The 18,242-nt window shown below is 35.6% G+C and overlaps 1 protein-coding gene across 7 annotated transcripts in view; it reads right to left on the minus strand.

Moving 5' to 3' along the window:
- Positions 1-18,242, minus strand: part of UBR5 (ubiquitin protein ligase E3 component n-recognin 5) — a 216,307-nt gene that overhangs the window by 49,315 nt on the left and 148,750 nt on the right. For 6 of the 7 annotated variants that reach the window (XM_057737344.1, XM_057737349.1, XM_057737347.1 and 3 more), the window contains exons 10-22: positions 17,261-17,377; positions 17,062-17,172; positions 16,298-16,452; positions 15,034-15,151; positions 11,709-11,893; positions 9,094-9,203; positions 8,147-8,259; positions 6,858-7,001; positions 6,659-6,770; positions 6,252-6,406; positions 5,785-5,982; positions 1,205-1,415; positions 135-261 (exon numbers count right to left, since the gene is read on the minus strand). In XM_057737344.1, coding sequence (XP_057593327.1) covers positions 135-261; positions 1,205-1,415; positions 5,785-5,982; positions 6,252-6,406; positions 6,659-6,770; positions 6,858-7,001; positions 8,147-8,259; positions 9,094-9,203; positions 11,709-11,893; positions 15,034-15,151; positions 16,298-16,452; positions 17,062-17,172; positions 17,261-17,377 — 1,856 coding nt within the window. The remainder of the gene's footprint in view (positions 1-134; positions 262-1,204; positions 1,416-5,784; positions 5,983-6,251; positions 6,407-6,658; positions 6,771-6,857; positions 7,002-8,146; positions 8,260-9,093; positions 9,204-11,708; positions 11,894-15,033; positions 15,152-16,297; positions 16,453-17,061; positions 17,173-17,260; positions 17,378-18,242) is intronic. The other variant, XM_057737343.1, reaches the window with a different exon arrangement.

Here is an 18,242-nt window from a genome sequence, read left to right on the forward strand (position 1 = left end):
CCCAGGCTGATACTGGGAGGAACAAAAACAAAAGGACCCACCAATTCATGCATATGATGGGTAAGAGATACATATCTTTCTGTACTTGGATTATATTTCCACCAATTAAACTTTCCTGGTAAAAATCACATTACCTTCGGCTACTTGATGATCCAGCCCGATTACCTGGGCCATTACTTGAAACAACTGATATTGCATTTGCAATGGCCTCAACAGCAGAAAGCCTTTCTGCAAATGTATTTCTTTCAGAGCGCTCTGCTTCTGAAACATAAGAGAAAAAAATTAGGATCAATTTAAACTTCAAAAATAACTAAGAGATTAAGTATGTACAGGCCATTAAATGCTAACTGCTAAGTGTTTTAGTACTCTAATTCACATACTAGTGATAATAGCTTAATTCTCCCTCCTTAGAGCAACAAACACTTAAGCTAGATTGAACTATGACCTTTAATGTGAATTATTTCCTTATTCTGATTACTTTTCAAAAATAAGGTTATTCACAAGTAGGCTGAAATTTAGCTTTCACTACCAAGGAAGAAACGGCCCACATATCAGTACCTCAGTCTTAGTTTATACACTACTTATAATCCTTATCAGAAAATGATGTGATAAAGGTCAGAAACTTGCAAACCACTATTCAAAAAAGTAGCTACCAGAATATCATCAGCAGAATTCCAAACAAGGAAAACCATCATGAATTATATAGCTGCACTTTAGGTTTTCAGTTTCCCCTTTCATTTAGCCAATTAAAAACTTATGGCAAAAAGCTTATTTACTTTTCCAAAAACATCTAATAACTCACTAATTTTCCCCCTAGATTCTGAAAACTGGGATAAAAGTGACCTCAATATAATTTGACTTAATTTGCTAATTAATGCCCGTGGTAATAAAAGTCACCTGCAATTATAAAATCACTAAAGCTCTTAAGTATATACATAATTTGAACTTAACAGAGAGATTAGAATTTAAGACAACAGAAACACACTGATAAAAGTTTTATTTACTTATGTTACTTATTCATCCTATCAAGAAAGAACAGGCATTTTTACCTTCTGAGAATGTTACCTTCTGAAACGCCTAGATTTTACAAAGTAAAATACATAATTCTGCATAGTGATTTTCTTTTCTTTCTTTTAATTATTTTTATATTTTCAAAATTGCCCAAAATTCCTTTTAAAGATCATGTTATAGTTCTTAATCTCACCCTCTTCTTCTTTAGTTTCCTTATTGCTGGTTGGAAAGCAAACTGATACACAAGCATGCAAAATATTTCGATTTCCATCACATCTGTGGCTGATGAATGTCTGCAGCATCTGTAGATTCTGCTCTAAAACAACCGCTTGCTCAAGATTCATAAGATATTGTCGACAGGCCTCATAGTCACAGCGTAGGATGTGCTGCATTAAGGTTTGTTTCTGTGCTCAGAGAAATTACAGAAAAAACTTCAATGAATTTGTATAACACATTACACATGTCAAAAATTTCACACGGCCAACACAATAATATAATCAGCTCTGCAGATACACAGACAATTTAAGGTGGCCTGGCAAAAGAAGTTGAACTTAAAGGTACCCTTAAAAAGAGAATACAACTGACAGGAATGGAATAGTGGGTAAACTTTCCGTAAAAGGACCAGTAAGTATTTTCAGCTTCTACAACTAACTCAACTCTGTAACTACAGCAGGAAAGCAGCCATATATATAATGAATAAATGAATGGGAGTGGCTGGACAGGACCTATATAGATCATAGTTTACAGCACCCTTATTTACGTCATATATAACTATCAAATTAGAACCCTATTAATACTGTTAACCAATTAAGCAAAGGGTATATACATTTTATTCCAAGCTTATTCTTACCCTCTTATGCTCTTTAAGGTTACATCACACTATGGTACATGAAAACCAAAACCTTCAACACCCCCCCACCCCCCGAAGTAACGAGAGATGCAATCCCCCAAAGGTGACAACTAAGGTACTTCACTGTCAAAGACATGGTAATGATGATAAAGTATTTACATCATTTTCTACCTGAGAAACAGCATGCTATGGATGGAATATCTGCTCCCCCCACCAAATGTTGAAACCTAATCCCCAATGTGATGGTATGTGGAGGTAGGGCCTTTGGAGAGTGATTAGGTCATGAGGGTAGAGGCTTCATGAACATGATCAGCGCCTTTAAAGGGGGCTGAAGAGACCAGAGTTCTCCCTTTACACTGTGTGAGGACACATCGCCACCTATGAACCAGTGAAAGGGCCCTCATCACACACCGAATTTGCCCACACCTTGATCTGAACTTCCCACCTTCCTTAACTATGAGAAGTAAATTTCAGTTGTTTATAACCACTCTGTCTATAGCAGCCTAAACAAACTAAGACACAGCATAAATATACCAAAGAGTTCAAATGTACTTTTTTCAGAATGTAAGCTATAGTTATGGGATATTTAATGGACTGAATGTAAAGCATTAGTTATGGAAAACAAGAAAATTTGTTCATTTTAACTAAAGTTAGGAACTGGAAGAAAGCAGGTAGGAAAAGAATGTGTGGGAATACAAAGTAAAGAAGAGAGATGCTTTTGAAATTTCCACCTCTCCACAAACTGCCTAGATAATCCATCCCTTCTCCCAACCTTAGGGGAACGAGAGGAAGTAACAATGCGGGGAAGGAGGGCACAAGAAAATACAGCTAAAAGACTGTTTTCAGTACTTGACACACGTGAGATGAGCCATTCTGACTGTGGAACTAACTATGGCTCTGAAGTGACCCCATAAATTGCAAGCTCCTGTTCAAGAATATGAGGTGGGCCATGTAAGACTAAATTTGCCAAAGTCTAGCGTCAAATATGCATTAATCAATACATTGCGAGAATATGTCAAAGTCTCTCCAAAGAATAAAAAATAACTAAAATTAAGATATTTTGCTGCACACTGCTGTGATATAGAATGTTTTCAAGCAATCAGCCAGTCATCTGGCTGGAAGCAGCTATTCTACAGGAAGCTCTCATCTACAACCTGCTGGGCAGTACATGGCCTCTCACACTGACGGTATCAATGCCACACTTACTACATTAGAACAAAAAGTTTACTCAACAATCACTATATATTGTCACTTATTATTACAACAAAAGGCAGAGAGTTCAGCAAATACTTCTTGCATGTCTACTGTGCACCACGCCCTAGTAAACAGGGCTATTTACAGAGATAAACGACGGCACACTTTATCCCTACCCTTGGGATGATGGCACATTTTATCTTTACCCTCTAGATACTGACGAAATGCAGGGGTCACAGAATCAAAATGCCTACAGAAGTATTCGAAATAGTATAAATGAGTGGAGGAGGCTGGCTGTAAAAAAGGTAACACTGACCGTATAATAAACAAACGGTGACTAACATTTGGACGCAGAGCAACAAATTTTAAATAGCGGACCGCAATGAATTGGAGAGACCATGTATAGCCTCTAAAAGGACTTAATGTTTTTATCATGGCCCAATGTCAGCAGATCTTCTCATTTTTTAAGGACCTGAAAATTTGAATTTTAAATATAAATCCTGTGATTTTTCAATGTTGGCAACCAATCAAGAATTTTTAAATGATGTGAAAGCTATTTCTAAGGGCCACGTTCAGGCCACAGCCACCTCCTTTAACTCCATACCCCTGCCAGTTTGGAACCATTAGTCTGGTAGGTTACAATTAAAGCTAAACTAAGAATATGAGCACTGTGTCTCTAAACAAAAGCTCATGAGTATCTCTCAGGAGCACCTAGATTCACATTATTTAAGATGCAGTTCTAGTAAGTTTGCTTATCACCTTCAACCTAATGGAGGGTAAATAAGCTCCATTCCAAGCTCTATTTCTATCTTTTATAGAAAAACTCCTCAAAAGAGTTGTCTATATTTATCTCCAGTTCCTCGGCTCCCATTTTCTCCTTAGCTCATTTCAATCAGGCCTACATCCCCACGATCCACAATAACTTAGATGGAGCCAAACACAAAAGTCAGTATTAAGTACACGCCTTACCGTCCTACAGCATCACTGGATACACAAACAACACATTCGCTTGACACATGCTCTTCAGTTAGCTTCCAAGACAACACTCATTCTAGTTTTCCTCCAACTCTTTCTAAGTCTCTTATACAGGTTCCTTTTTATCTCCTGGCATTTAAATGCTGATACTATTCTCATGGCTCAGTCCTTACATCTTTTTTATTCTCCAAGACTTTAGTAATCTCATTCAGTATAATTCCTTTAAATATTACAGATATACTGACAACCCCTAAGTACATTTCTCCAGCTTGGCCCCCTCTCTCCTGGTCTTCCAACTTACACATCTAACTCTCTATTCACCATTTCCTCTTGGGATATCTGATAAGAATCTGAAACTCCTGATTTCACCCTCCTGAACCTGCTTCATCCCTACAGTCCTTATCTCGATAAATGGTAACTTCATTCGTCAAAACCTTTTGCCCTCTTGCTTCCTCTATTTGACACCCTATTTTAGCCATAAGCAAATCCTGTTGGCTCTACTTTAAAACATACCTAGTATATCTAGACTCTAACCACTCATTATTCCACCTCCTGGGCCAAGCCAACATCACCTTCCACCTGAATTCTTTTAATAGCCTCCTAACTGGCCTCCCTACTTCCAACCCATCCCCCTCATAATCTCACCATGTCAGCAACAATCTTCTGAAAATGTAAGGCAAATCAGGTCAATCTCTGCTCAAATTGCTCCAATAACTCCCAGTCGTGTTGCCTCCACATCTAACAAATACAAATACCTCAACCACAATATGTTCAAAACTAAACTCATCCTTATCCCATTTGTTTTTCCTATTTTTTTTTCTTTTTTTTTGGCCACACTATTCGGCATGCGGGATTCTAGTTCCCCAACCAGGAATGGAAACTATGCCCCCTGCAGTGGAAGCACGGAGCCCCAGCCACTGGGCCACCAGGGAATTCTCAGTTTCTCCTGTTTTTCATCTCCCCATCAACCACATCTAAGTCAGAAGCTTTATAACCCCTTCCTTTCATTTACTGCTGACATCCTGTCACCAAGCTTTACAGCTTCTACTTCCTTAAGATCTCTTAAATCCATCCCCTCTTCCTTATTTTCAAGAGTTTAAGCTTATTTTGTTTCTAACATGGATAATTACATTAGCTTTTTAAATCTGTTCTCTAAACTTCTGTTCTCCATCCACTGCTCATCTTCTCTTTTTAAACAAACAAACAAACAACAACAACAACAAAAACACAGCTTAAAATCCTTCTCCTAGCTTTCAGGGGAATGCTCAGGTCCCTGAGGTTAACACACAAGGCACCCCAGTGCCTTTCTCCTGCCTTATCAGTTGCTACTCATTAATCCATATGAGGCCTACCTTCTAGTTATATCAAAAGAATGTACATGTTCTCCCAGCATACTACGGAGATTCGCAAAGGCTGATCTTTGTGCCTGGGATAACACCTCCTACCTTCATCCTGTGTCTAGGAGACCCCTATCTGATTACTTAAAACTATGTCCAGGCATCAGCTCCTCAGAGAAGCCTCTACAGTCACAGTTGGATTTACAGCCCTCCCTTTTGTGCTCCTACAATATTATGCATGCCTTACTCAAACACTTAAATCACACTGTTATCAATGGTATACTCATCTCTCTTGTCCTAATAGACTATTAGCTCCTATAGGGAAGGGGCAATGAATAATCTATTCAAGATTGTTCCTCTAGACTCCAGCAGTGTCTTCCGAATTGAAATGCCAAGTAGTTTCAAAAGTCAGATTACCTCTACGGCCATGATGATAATAGCAGCTTTCTTTTTGATTGTTGAATTGGCAGGAAGATTTATTAAAGAATGTACACCCATTCCAAGACTACTAATAGGTGGAAGATCAAGCCAATCAGGATCCCTTATTCCTCCCATGCAATCTTTGGCCATTGGGTAGATAGTACCATTTCCATCTCGAAGAATAATAGGAGACTCCTATAATAAGAGGTGAAAATAATAAAGTTGGGCTCCCAATCAAAAATATATGTCAGATTTTTACAAGTTATATTTATTTTCAAATTAGATTTTATATATGTTTGTATGTCTGTAACAGTGACCAAATAAAAAACTTAATATTAAAATGTGCTGAATATTCTAAATTCTTCAATAGTTTAATAACAAGCAAACTAGAGCCAAACCCTAAGCTTCACAAAAATGCCAGTGTTGTCATATAAATTTTCAAAAGCAAAAATCAGCCTCTATACCTGTCCAGCAGTGAAAATGGCTACATTCCTCTCATTCTGACCAAGGAAAGCAATGCTGCTTGTAGGGAAATTATTTTCCTGTTCTGCTTTTCCTGTAGCAAGATCAAAGATACAGTACCGCACCCAACTTCCAGTCTTCAAAACAGCATGCACACCTTCAGAAACCCATAAATGTAAAAACAAAACAAAACAAAACAAAATTGTTACACATCTTCAGTAAACTCTAATAAGTACCTACCAAATTTTACATCTCTAGCCACATTTCGAATGTAGATACATTTCACTCTATGTTACACGCACGGGACAAAAACTGCCAAATGCCCTAAACCACTTTGTCCTATTCTCATTTACTGCAGGTATTAATAGAATACAGAGTATGCCAGTTGGAAAAGTTACAAAATCTTTACCTTTGGAATCCACATTCACTGCTAATATTTCTGTTTTTTCAGGTATACAAAGCTTTTTAGGAGTCCTTTGGAAACAGTCAGGAACTTTTGGTGTTCCACCAGTTTTGACAACCTGCATGACAAACGGAATTTTGCTCTCAAATTTGTAACATGCTCAAGGTCCCAACATTCACCTGCTGAGTGATTCCTCTACACTTACCTGCAGTTCATCAATTCTAAGTAACCTACAATCCTGCAGGAGAGAAGAAGGGTCAGCATCTGAACCAGAGTTGCTCTGACAGTTTGTATTACTGGACGTTCCTGGAAATTTTACAGCAACATAGGCTCCATCCACTTTTAGCACCTAGAATACAGGTAAACATGATAAACGCTAACACTAACCCATATGAAGTCAATATGCAAGAAGTTACAGTCACTGAACCAATATAGCACTGAAGGCATTTAATTCCTTATGAGCACATTTCTTCAATGATCAAGTTATAAAATTAACCTGAACACACGCACCACATTTATCGTTGACATCTATATCCATGACATATCATCCATGGACAACACAGGTATAGTGCACACCACACAGAAGGCCCAGCACAGGACTTGAAACCAGAATACTTGAGTCCCACCTCTGTTACTTGCTGCTTTTGATTTTAAGCCAACGTGATTGTCTTAGAAAAAAATAGCTGCCCATAAACTACAGTTCTATTTGAAATCACAAAAGGCCTTTGTAAATTGCAGGACACGATGTATCTACTCTGTCTTTTAAGTTCAAATGAAAGACCATAGCATTTCAGAAACTAAAGAGCAATCAGGAAAACAGTTACTTTGCAGGTATTCTACAGCTATCCCCTTGTTTTTAGGAATGTGTGAAGACAAAGGTGAAATTAATGGCATTCCAGTTGATGAACACTACTCACTTGGTTTCTCAGAAGGCAAGACCCTCTCCAGGAAGAAGGGAAGAGAAAGTGGAAGCTTAAAGATAGTAGTAAGGGGGAACTCGAGGGGGGGGAGTCAAGGAAGGGAGGGAATACGGGGATATGTGTATAAAAACAGATGATTGAACCTGATGTACCCCCCCCCCCAAAAAATAAAAAATAAAAAAAATAAAAAAAAAGATAGTAGTAAGATTTTTTTAAATGTAATGGAAGATCATCTCCATTAAAACTACATAACAGTCCCAAAGAATAGACTGTATTCAAAAGTAATATTATCTCTTTGCAACTTTTCTGTAAATCTAAGATTATTCAAAAAAGTACACTTTTTAAAAAAAACAGAATATCACCATAAATGCTCAAGGAGAGGCATAATAATTTTCAGTTCATCTGTCAGGGACAAAGGAGATGCATGCATGATTAAATGACAGGACTAAAGCGATCTTTAGAGGTGACAGATAAAGCAGCCTTGAGGAAAGGGCTGATGAGCACTCCCCAACCATAAATTCTCCAATAACTAATATCATTATGGTTCATTATTTCTTAGGTATTCAGAACAAACCTTGCCAACAGGAACATTCTTAACATCTTCCACAAAAACGACTTCCCGAAGAGACCACTGCTCTTCGTTCACCTTTTCCTCCTCTTTTGGGGCAGGGGTGGACCGTCGTCGTTCTTAGACAACAACAAAATGGTAAGTACCAAAAAGAAAATGTGAAAGAGACTTTATAGATTTCATCTAAATATATGAAAAAAGATCATTTGTAAAGGGATACATAATTGATGAACCTAAATAAATTTCATGAATAATTGCTTTATGAACTTAGCTTTCATAACTAACTTCCACTATAAATGAATCCACAGTGAAAAATATCCATATTCGTTAATGACTAATGATATTAACACTACTATAAACAACTGTAAAGAAAAATGTAAAAATTTAAAACTTATTTTCGACCCTCAAAATTAGGGCTATCTGGCCAGTGTTTGAAAAGGAAGATCTGCTGGGCTGTCCTTAAAACTAGCACATGACTATTAAAAACTAACTTTCAATTTCCTCGGGTACAAAGCAATTACAACTAGAAAATAAATTTATTTTGGAAAGCTTTTTAAAAAAAACTCTTTAAATCCAAGGTGCAGTAGTAAATCTAGGTTTATAAGTGCTACAAATTCTAAGCAGAAGTTGTGACCAAGCCATAACCAATTTACAATTACAGTCTTAACAAAGGTGGCAGATATTCTAGAGAGTGACAGTTATTTCCTTCTATTACTGCAATGCATTTTACATACTGTAGGAAATTATAACTCTCAAAACAACAGGAAGAGTCAACACTATAAATACTGTTTTTCTATTTAAATAAAGTTGCACATAAAAAAAAACTAGTAGGAACACATTATATTAAAAAGATATTAAAAATGGCCTGAGTTGCCTCAAATTAGAAACAAACTAAACACAGTTGTCTGCCAGGGGCCTTATTTTGACCAATGTGTACTACACATAAAACTTACTATACGGCATTGATGCACTGCTGGCAATTGAGGATGCATCACTGCACGTGGATGCTGGAGATGGTGGAGGACCCATTTCCGTTTTCACGGGTTCCTGCTTACTCTCAGGCCTGCAATTAGAAATAAGGTTCTCTTTATAATTAGGAAAATGAAATATTAGGAACTTGTCAAATGGCTTATTTTTAAGACAAGTTTATTCTCATAAGGAAATGAAATAGTAAAAACTTGTACAAAATGGTATTATTCTTTAGGATGCAAGGTACTGAAAGAGATACACAGTGCATACTTCAATTTTTTATCAATGTTTTAAAATAGGAAAAGAAATATACTATGTGAAGCTATCAAGAACTTGGAACAGTGGTTCAGATAAGCCTTATCTAGGAAAAATAACAAAAGCTACACTCAATTTATCCACATAGCTTTATCATAAGCCTCTTGAGCAAACAAGTTTCACATTTTAGTGAACCCTGACTTGGACACAGCAATTTAACTAAAAAGATGATAAAGGCAAATAATAAGAAGTCTACTAGATCATTAATTTCCTAGAGTCCAAAGGAGGAACTCTACTTTTGCAATGGTTTATAAAACTTAGTTTACCATCAGATGGTTCAAGAATAATCACCTGCTATAACTGAAATGAGAAACTATAGTATTAATAAACTATCCCTCTTCCTTGAATTATTTCATTAATGCTATACTTGAGAAGATAACTACAGCAACTACATAATATTCTACAGATGGTAAAAATAAAATATTTTTATTCATTAAAAGGCAGAAGTTAATGTTTAGACAGAAAAGTCATGTATTACTCAGAAATTTGTTATATATAGATCATTCTGGTATATATTATATGCTCAGTATAAGCACACATGAATACTCATGGCTGCTCTGCAAATCTTGTGATGGTGGAAGGAAGCCAGTACTGACTCATCACTAGCATGCTTTAAAGTCAACAATTATCCATGACTAGAAGAGTCTATTGACATGAAAATGATTATCTTCTTAACATTTAATTTCATTTAGCTCTTTTACTAAGTTAATAGAGATGGCAAATTAACATAAATGGCAAATTTCAAGGAAGATTTTGAAAAAATTAATAAATCACAGGATATAAATATCACATCCTATTTTAATCTTGCTTTCTGTTTGTGTACATCAAAAAGATTTCAAATGCTCTTTACAAAGTTTCATAAACAATGAAAATGTATTCTGCTTTTAATTTTAGGGCAAAAAAAATATCAATGTAATTAGAGGGAAAGTCTATAAATCTACTTTTTTAAAACAAGACAGGACAAAGCACAAAAAGCAAAAAATCTTAATTAGGCATAAATTATGGTAACTTTGGTTTCTTAAAGAATACTTTTAAACTTATTTTAACAGTAGTCCTTGTACAATCACTGCACTCGTTTGAGCAAACTAAAAACTTTCAGAACTTTAAAAATCTATGTAGTACAGTCCCAATCATTTCTTTTCAATGACTGTATACATTTAGAAAAAAAGAAAATACGACATCAAAATATTTAAAACATTATTTCTGGAATGTGATATGATATTACTCTTCCACGTTTCTATAATGCTCACGTAATTTTACAAGATTAAGAAAAAAAGTGGGACTTCCCTTGTGGTGCAATGATAAAGAATCCCCCTGCCAATGCAGGGGACACGGATTTGATCCCTAGTCAGGGAAGATCCCACGTGCCACGGAGCAACTAAGCCCATGCACCACTACTGAGCTCTAGGGCCCACGAGCCACAACTACTGAGCTCATATGCCACAACTACTGAGGTCCTCGTGCCTAGAGCCCATGCTCTGCAACAAGAGAAGCCACCACAATGAAGAGCCCGAGCACCACAACAAAGAATAGCTCCCGCTTGCCGCAAGTAGAGAAAGCCTGCGTGCAGTAATGAAGACCCAACACAGCCATAAATTAATTAACTTTTTTAAAAAAGAAAGAAAAAAAGTAATTTTGAAACTTTATTAAAGTTTTTAAGTTCATGTACCAAACAATCAAATTATAATACGCAAATATTTTTAAAGATGAGTAGGTGCTTCTAAAAATACAGGTGTTAAGATCTGTGTTCCTGGCTCCCAAAGAGTAAGCCAGCCCCAGAATGTGGTATTTCTGTTCACATATCCCCCCAACCCAAAAGTTTACAAATCCTTTACAAAATCTCCCTCCCCAGCACATCAACCTATAAAACCCTTGCAATGATCAAGATGCAGGCAAGATGATAGGTAGCAATTAAGATGACTATACATGGAGAGAGGAAGAAAAAGTCTGCCTAAGACAGTAAGGCTAAACAAATTATCACTGCTATATGACACCTTCAAAGGACAAACTCTAATGGCAAAAGAGACATTGAAATAGAACTCTACACTGACATTCTGGCCACTAAACATTAAGAATAAATATAACATACAAATATTAACCAAGTTGGAAATAGTAAATTTTACCAATTCCTTTCAAAACTCGTGGGGATCTTAACAAGACCCCCTCATGTTAGCACTTTTCTAAGTCACTGTACACCTCAAAGTCTCCCTTGATTACCGCCTTCATATACAAAGCAAACTAGAAACTGGTATAAAATCAAGATTAATTAGGGCATAATACTTACTTAGCTTCAGTAGTTTTGCTAGCTTTGTCCATGCTTTTCAAGCTCTCAGGAGATCTAAGTTGAAATCTACAGCTATCATTCATATTCCAAACTGACTCCATTAAGACACCAACTTTAGGAATCCCAGCACTAATTGAAAATGCAACTGCTCCAGCATGATAGAGAGGATTATTTCTTAGGCATACCTAGCAAACAAAAGAAAAATCACCATCAAGATGACATATTTAAAACAAACTAGAAGAGTTACATGTTTCCAAAATTAAGGAGGAGGAATAATTTTAGCACATTTGCTAAAAATGAACTTTAAAATTTCACACAGCAAATATCCTGACCATTCTGCTACAAGGACATAGAAGAGAAATAGCAGGGAAGAACCTTAATGGTTATTATTTAAAAAGTGAAATGTGAACAAAACAACTACATTTTTTTGTGTTTCTTATAATTTGAAATTATTTTTCTTATTAATTCATGATGCTATACACAGGCTCCATAAGTCCACCTCTACAGATACCCGTCTCCCTCAGAAGACTGCTGTTTTCTACAAGCCAGAATTGTCACTGGATGGTATAAGTTTTCTCTTAAATTAAAAAAAAGAATATGTAGACATTAGTGTTAGAAGTTAACTGAGTTCAACAGTGAATAACCTATAAATTCTCACTGCCACGGAACACCCCTAGGTCATACTCTAAAACCAATAACCTGTAAGGTGGCACTGCCAAATGCACCAAGAATAACTCCAAATGAGATATGAACATTATTTCTGGAAATCTCTTTTGATTCTAAAGTAGCCCAATCATACTGACATTCTGTTCAGTCATCCAATAACTAATGACTACGTTACATTTGACAATGGCATATATGAAGATCATGTTTTTTGGCAATTTGTAGTTAAATATAAGTCAGACAGAAGAAGGGGGTATATTTGAGAAGTGCAGGAACTGGAAATACTGACATACAGTATGAATTCTATCAAAGAATAGTTATGTATATGAATACATATATGCGGAATCTAGAAAAATGGTACAGATCTACTGGTTTGCAAGGCAAAAACAGAGACACAGATGTAGAGAACAAACATATGGACACCAAGTGGGGGGGGCCGGGGGCAGTGGTTTGAGGTGGGATGAATTGAGAGATCAGGATTGCCTTATATACATTACAAATAGGCAAAAAAAATCAAATTGTACACTTTAAATACATGCAGTTTATTGTATGTCAATTACATCTCAATGAAAATTCTAAAAAAAAAAAAAAAAGACTAGTTGTGTGTCACTAAATATAGTTCTGTGGCATAAAATGAATAGTTCAGAAGAGGCTATTCTCTGAAACAGACTTCCTGAAAAGGATATGTCCTGCTTAGCTTGACTTAGAGAGGTTTCATCCACAAACTTTCAGAAAATACTGGTGATAGCTTAAATCCTGAAAGAGGATCAATATGAAAGAAGGCTGTAATTGTAAAAGAAATGTGGCAAGATATATTAGAAGATAAGTCATCTATGAATACCTTCTTATAAAAATAAATGCACCTTAAAGACAAGGAGGTGTATTTCCAGCACATAACAAGACATGCAACGAATATTTGCTAAATATACTGCTCTCAACAATTACGATCTATGAGTGCAGGTGTTGCTGCAAACTCTTAACTGATCACCAATTCTTTCTGATGTTAACATATGAATGACTTCCCCATTCTGTGGCTGTGACTGTCTTAAACCTCCAGTTTTCTACACTTTAAAACAAAATCTTAGTTTTACACCAAAGTACTGGAATATGCTATTTTTTAGCAATTTAGTGCCAAGCTATTTTGCTTAAAGCTTTTCTTCAGAGCATCTTTAAAGGATTTTTCTACCCTCCCTGTCTATAGCAATGTCATCCTACATGCTATTAAAGCATCGCTAGGATATTCCTGCTAATATATAATATGTGAGTCTAATAAATAAGGAACTTTGAAAACATTAGAAATCAACATGTGAACTGAATAAGAAAAGGGGAGCTCCTAAAAGAGAGAGATATGTCCAAACCAACTGACAGAAATAATGAAGACTAAACAACAATATTCAAAATAATGGGTAATCGCTGAAAACTTCCTAGTTGGAAGGCCAACAAAGGAGTCAGAACAAGAGAAGCATGAATAGGACAACAAAAAAAAATGGAGCCCCAAACAAAAAGAACATGCTGAATTTTGGAGAAAAATAACAGCTTAAGTAGTTATTACTTTTTAGACATAGGTAATGTAAACAATACCACCTTACAGTGATAAGAAAAAGCTGAATTGAAAAAAGTGCTAGATGAGGAAGTTAGTGCCATGTTATGTAACAAAAACCACCATTTTCTAAGTGTTATGGATTATAAAGTCCTTAAACACGCACTGCAGCACCTGCTGTAATGAATATAAACATCAATTTTTATCCCAAAGATACCCCAAAATCTTTTGTTTATGTGGGTCATATACAGTTGGTATTTAACATATTAGTAATTAAAACTGAAAATTTTAAATATATGTTTAATATTAATAAATCCCATGTTAATATAATTTATAAAAATAACTACATTTTTTAAAAAATCAGTGAGAAAAGTGGCATTGTTTACATTTTTGCAGATCTTTTTAATGTCTAATTTAATGCAAGACAGCTGGAGTCCCATGTATGCTTCTGCATTCAATTTGCTGTAATATGTTACTTTAGTGAAAGTACATGAAGACAACTCAGCCTTACACAGATAGGTAACTGGAAAAAGGACTCGACAGAGCCCCTGAAAGGGCTGAGAAGCCAGCAGGAGTCCGTGGGCCTCACTTTGAGAACCCCTGGGACACTAGAAAATCACATTCCATAAGATACATATATAGGAGCCTAAAACTATCTCAGAATCAAAAAACAGAAACTAGCAGAAACACGGGGATTTGACAAAGCCTCCTGCCTCATGCTGACAATATCGCCAGAGAGCAGTATCTTTCAAACTGCCTGGTCATAAGAATCACCTGGGCTGTTTGTTAAACACAATGAAGTCTGGGTCCTACCACCAACCAACTAAAGGAATGTTTCAGGTAAGGGGCTCCAGACTCTACATTTAAGTACCAAATGATTCTTAAAACCAGGCAAATCTGGGATTCCTGTCCCACAGGAAAACCAACAGACATCAGGGCAGAATCTATACGTTACTGAGCTATTGAATAAAAAGTGATGTGGCATATATATATTACTGGAACCAGGTCCTTCAAATGACATTCATTTATAAAATTGCCTATGGGAGAATTAATTACAGGCGAAGAAAGTAATTTTGAAGAACAACAATGTCCCTCAGGACAGACTTAATTCTAATCACTTACCTGGGTACCAACAGTGATGTTTGGCATTGAAGAAATACCAGCACTAGATTTGGGCTTTTTGTTTTTCGCTCTAGCTTTCTCTAACATTTTTTTCCTTTGACTAAAAGGGACTACACCCCTGAAAAGGAAAAGCAAAATTGGACAAATAAGCACCAAAGAAGCCCATTAAATAAATCTGAAATTACACACAGTATATTTAAGTATCACTGTTATATTCCTTCTGTAACATTTTTGCCTCAGTGTAACTAACACGTATAACTTATTAATAATCATAACTTGATCACAGATTTAATATGTTAACTGGGTCCATTTTTATTAAACATTTAGAATTAAAATTCACAGAAAATTCATCACTTGATATTTTCTTCCAAATAATTGATTCATTAGTAGATTCCCCTATACATTATTTCCGCTCAAGCAAAGTTGCTTGTAATTCCTTAAAACACAACAGAAAATATATTTAAAGTCCCTTTTGAACATTAAAGAAATAATCAAATGAGGCATAGGATATTCATACAATGAAATACTTTAATAACCTTTAAAATTATATTTTATGTAACTATTAAATGAAAAAAGTACAAAAAACACTCTAAGTTTCTAATTAAGTAAAAGCAAAGTACACGTTTATATAAAGGAAAAAAAGATTAATAAAATACTCCCCAAAATGTTAACAGTAGGTATATTCAGGTTGTAGGATTATAGGTGACTTCTGTTTCTACTTTATACTTCTTAAAAACTTCTTAATTATAGTCACTAAGTATGTATTATTTTTATAAGCTTTTCTTTATCTTTTTAAGGTTTTTTTTCAATGTTTCTTTGCTCCAAAGTGAAAATTTCCCTCTCTATAAAGCATTATCTTTTTTTTTATAAATTGAAGTATAGTTGATTTACAATGTATTAGTTTCTGGGGTACACCAAAGTGATTCAGTTATACATGTATACATATAGATATTTATTTATAGATACAGATAAATATTTTTTCATATTCTTTACCATTATGGCTTATTACAGGATGTTGAATATAGTTCTCTGTTACACAGCAGGACCTTGTTGTTTATCTATTTTATATATAGTAGTTTGTCTCTGCTAATCCCAGATTCCTAATTGATCTCTCCCCCACCCTCTTTCCCCTTTGGTAACCATAAGTTGTGAGTCTAAATTATCTTTCAACTGACCTTCTCCACTGGTATTCCACTACTCAAAGCACCTATCTATGTACATAAAAGCATCCACTAATAAGAAATATCCCCTCTGCGATACTCACCACCAGTATAAATTGTTCTCTAGCTGCGCACAGGTGTAAAGGGCACAGCAATGTAAAGAAACAATCCGTTCTCCCTGAAGTTCTGAGTAAGTCTGTGCGGTGTGCTCTAATTTAGAAGCCACAGAACTTAAAGTTTCATCTACCCATGTAGCAACCTAAAGATAAAACATTAGAGGTTTAAATAAAAACAAGTAATCTTTTCAAAAGGATTGTGGTCAAAACAAGGGCAAGGAATACCTACACTGTGGACTGGAATTCTAAAGGCTAGAAAAACAAGTAATTCAGAAAAGGTTCAGAAAAGACTAGAAACTAAAATATTTTCTTCATACAAATCAATCAGAATAGTAGTTACTAAAATAAGTGTCTAAAGCCATCTCTGAGACATTAATCGAAAGTTAAGTATCTGCTCCAACAATTTTTAAGCAAATTTAGTGACTCTAAAGTCAAACTGATAATCTGAGGTTGAATATTCATACTTCCTCAACCTTATCTATTATAGCTCTTCAATAGCTCCTCTTTTGTCAGCATTTAGCTTGAATATTTTTTCCTTCCCTTAAAGTAAAAAGTCATCTCTGAAACTGAATTATAATATAGAGATAAACCAGCAATAGAAAGATTATACACTGGATTATTGTACTAAGACGTCGGACACTTTGTATCTGTAGATCTAGTTAGACAGAAAGACAGAAATGAAAAGACAGAAAAGGGGCAGGGAGAGGAAAAAAATCAAGAATTTAAGAAATGTTTATCACAGAGTGTCATACCTTGTTATTTTCTGTGGCTACAGTTGCTCTTATGCTATTCGCAGACAGGAGAACTATCTTTTCATTGGTTAGTCCCAAAAATGCTGCTCGTGGATGATGTAAGGAAGGATTCTTTGAAAGTATAAGAAAAGTGATGACCATTTTGTATGTTGATTTAGATAGCTATTTAACGCAAGATTTAATATAATGAAATAAATACCTGTGTATTTCTATAAGGCTCAGATTCACTCCACTTCCACTGATAAAGTTCTCCTTTACTGCTGACAGCCAAAAGCTCAGAATATAGAGCCCCAATACAGATGAATTTTGTTCCATCCTAAAAGTGAAAACAACACAGTGATATAAACATTACAACTGCCAAACAATGATTTGGATACATCACATTAATTACTGTATCAAATCTGGATTAATTATGTGAACCTATAAACCGCTTTAGCAAAGTCTCCAGCACAGTGCGTAAGGCCCTCCTTTACATGGCCTAGGCGCTCTCCCTGAACTCACTCCCCTCCAGTCACACTGGCCTTCTTCCTGCTCCTACCAGGATCCCACCATGTCCTCATTGATCTCTTGCCTTCTCAGGTGACTGACTCCCTCTCCTCAATCAAGTCTGCTCAAATGAGACCTTCCTTGATGGCACTATCTACAAAATCAGCACTCCTTACTCTGCTTTCTTTAGTTCATAGCAGTTCACAACTTGACAACCTGACATATAATATTTACTCATTTATAGTCTATTTCACTCAAATATAAGCTTTGTCTTGTTCACCACTATACCCCCCATTTTTAGAACAGTGAACACAGTAGATGCTCAACAAACGTGTTGAATAAATGAAGAAAAAAGCAAACTAAAGAGTTGAAGCAGGGAAAGTCGAGTATCAAAACAGAAGATTCCTTCCCTGTAGGCTATTGCAAGGTGCTGAAACAAGTGTTCATGTTGTTTTATTTTTTTTTAAGGTAAAAGTTCACTTAGTTTTAAAGCAATGCACATGAAATGAGCTGGAATGAAATTAAATTATAAAAAGTTCAGACAATAAATGTAAGTAAATAACATCAAGGATAAAGTGATGCTTTTTTTAACATAAGACCAAAATGATCAGAGTCATAAAGCTACCCTGAAATATCACAGCAAAACTTGCCAATAACAGATTTTACGTTGTATTTTTGCTACCACAAAACTTCTC

This window comes from Hippopotamus amphibius, chromosome 5 (assembly GCF_030028045.1).
Source record: "Hippopotamus amphibius kiboko isolate mHipAmp2 chromosome 5, mHipAmp2.hap2, whole genome shotgun sequence".
Taxonomy (NCBI): domain Eukaryota; kingdom Metazoa; phylum Chordata; class Mammalia; order Artiodactyla; family Hippopotamidae; genus Hippopotamus; species Hippopotamus amphibius.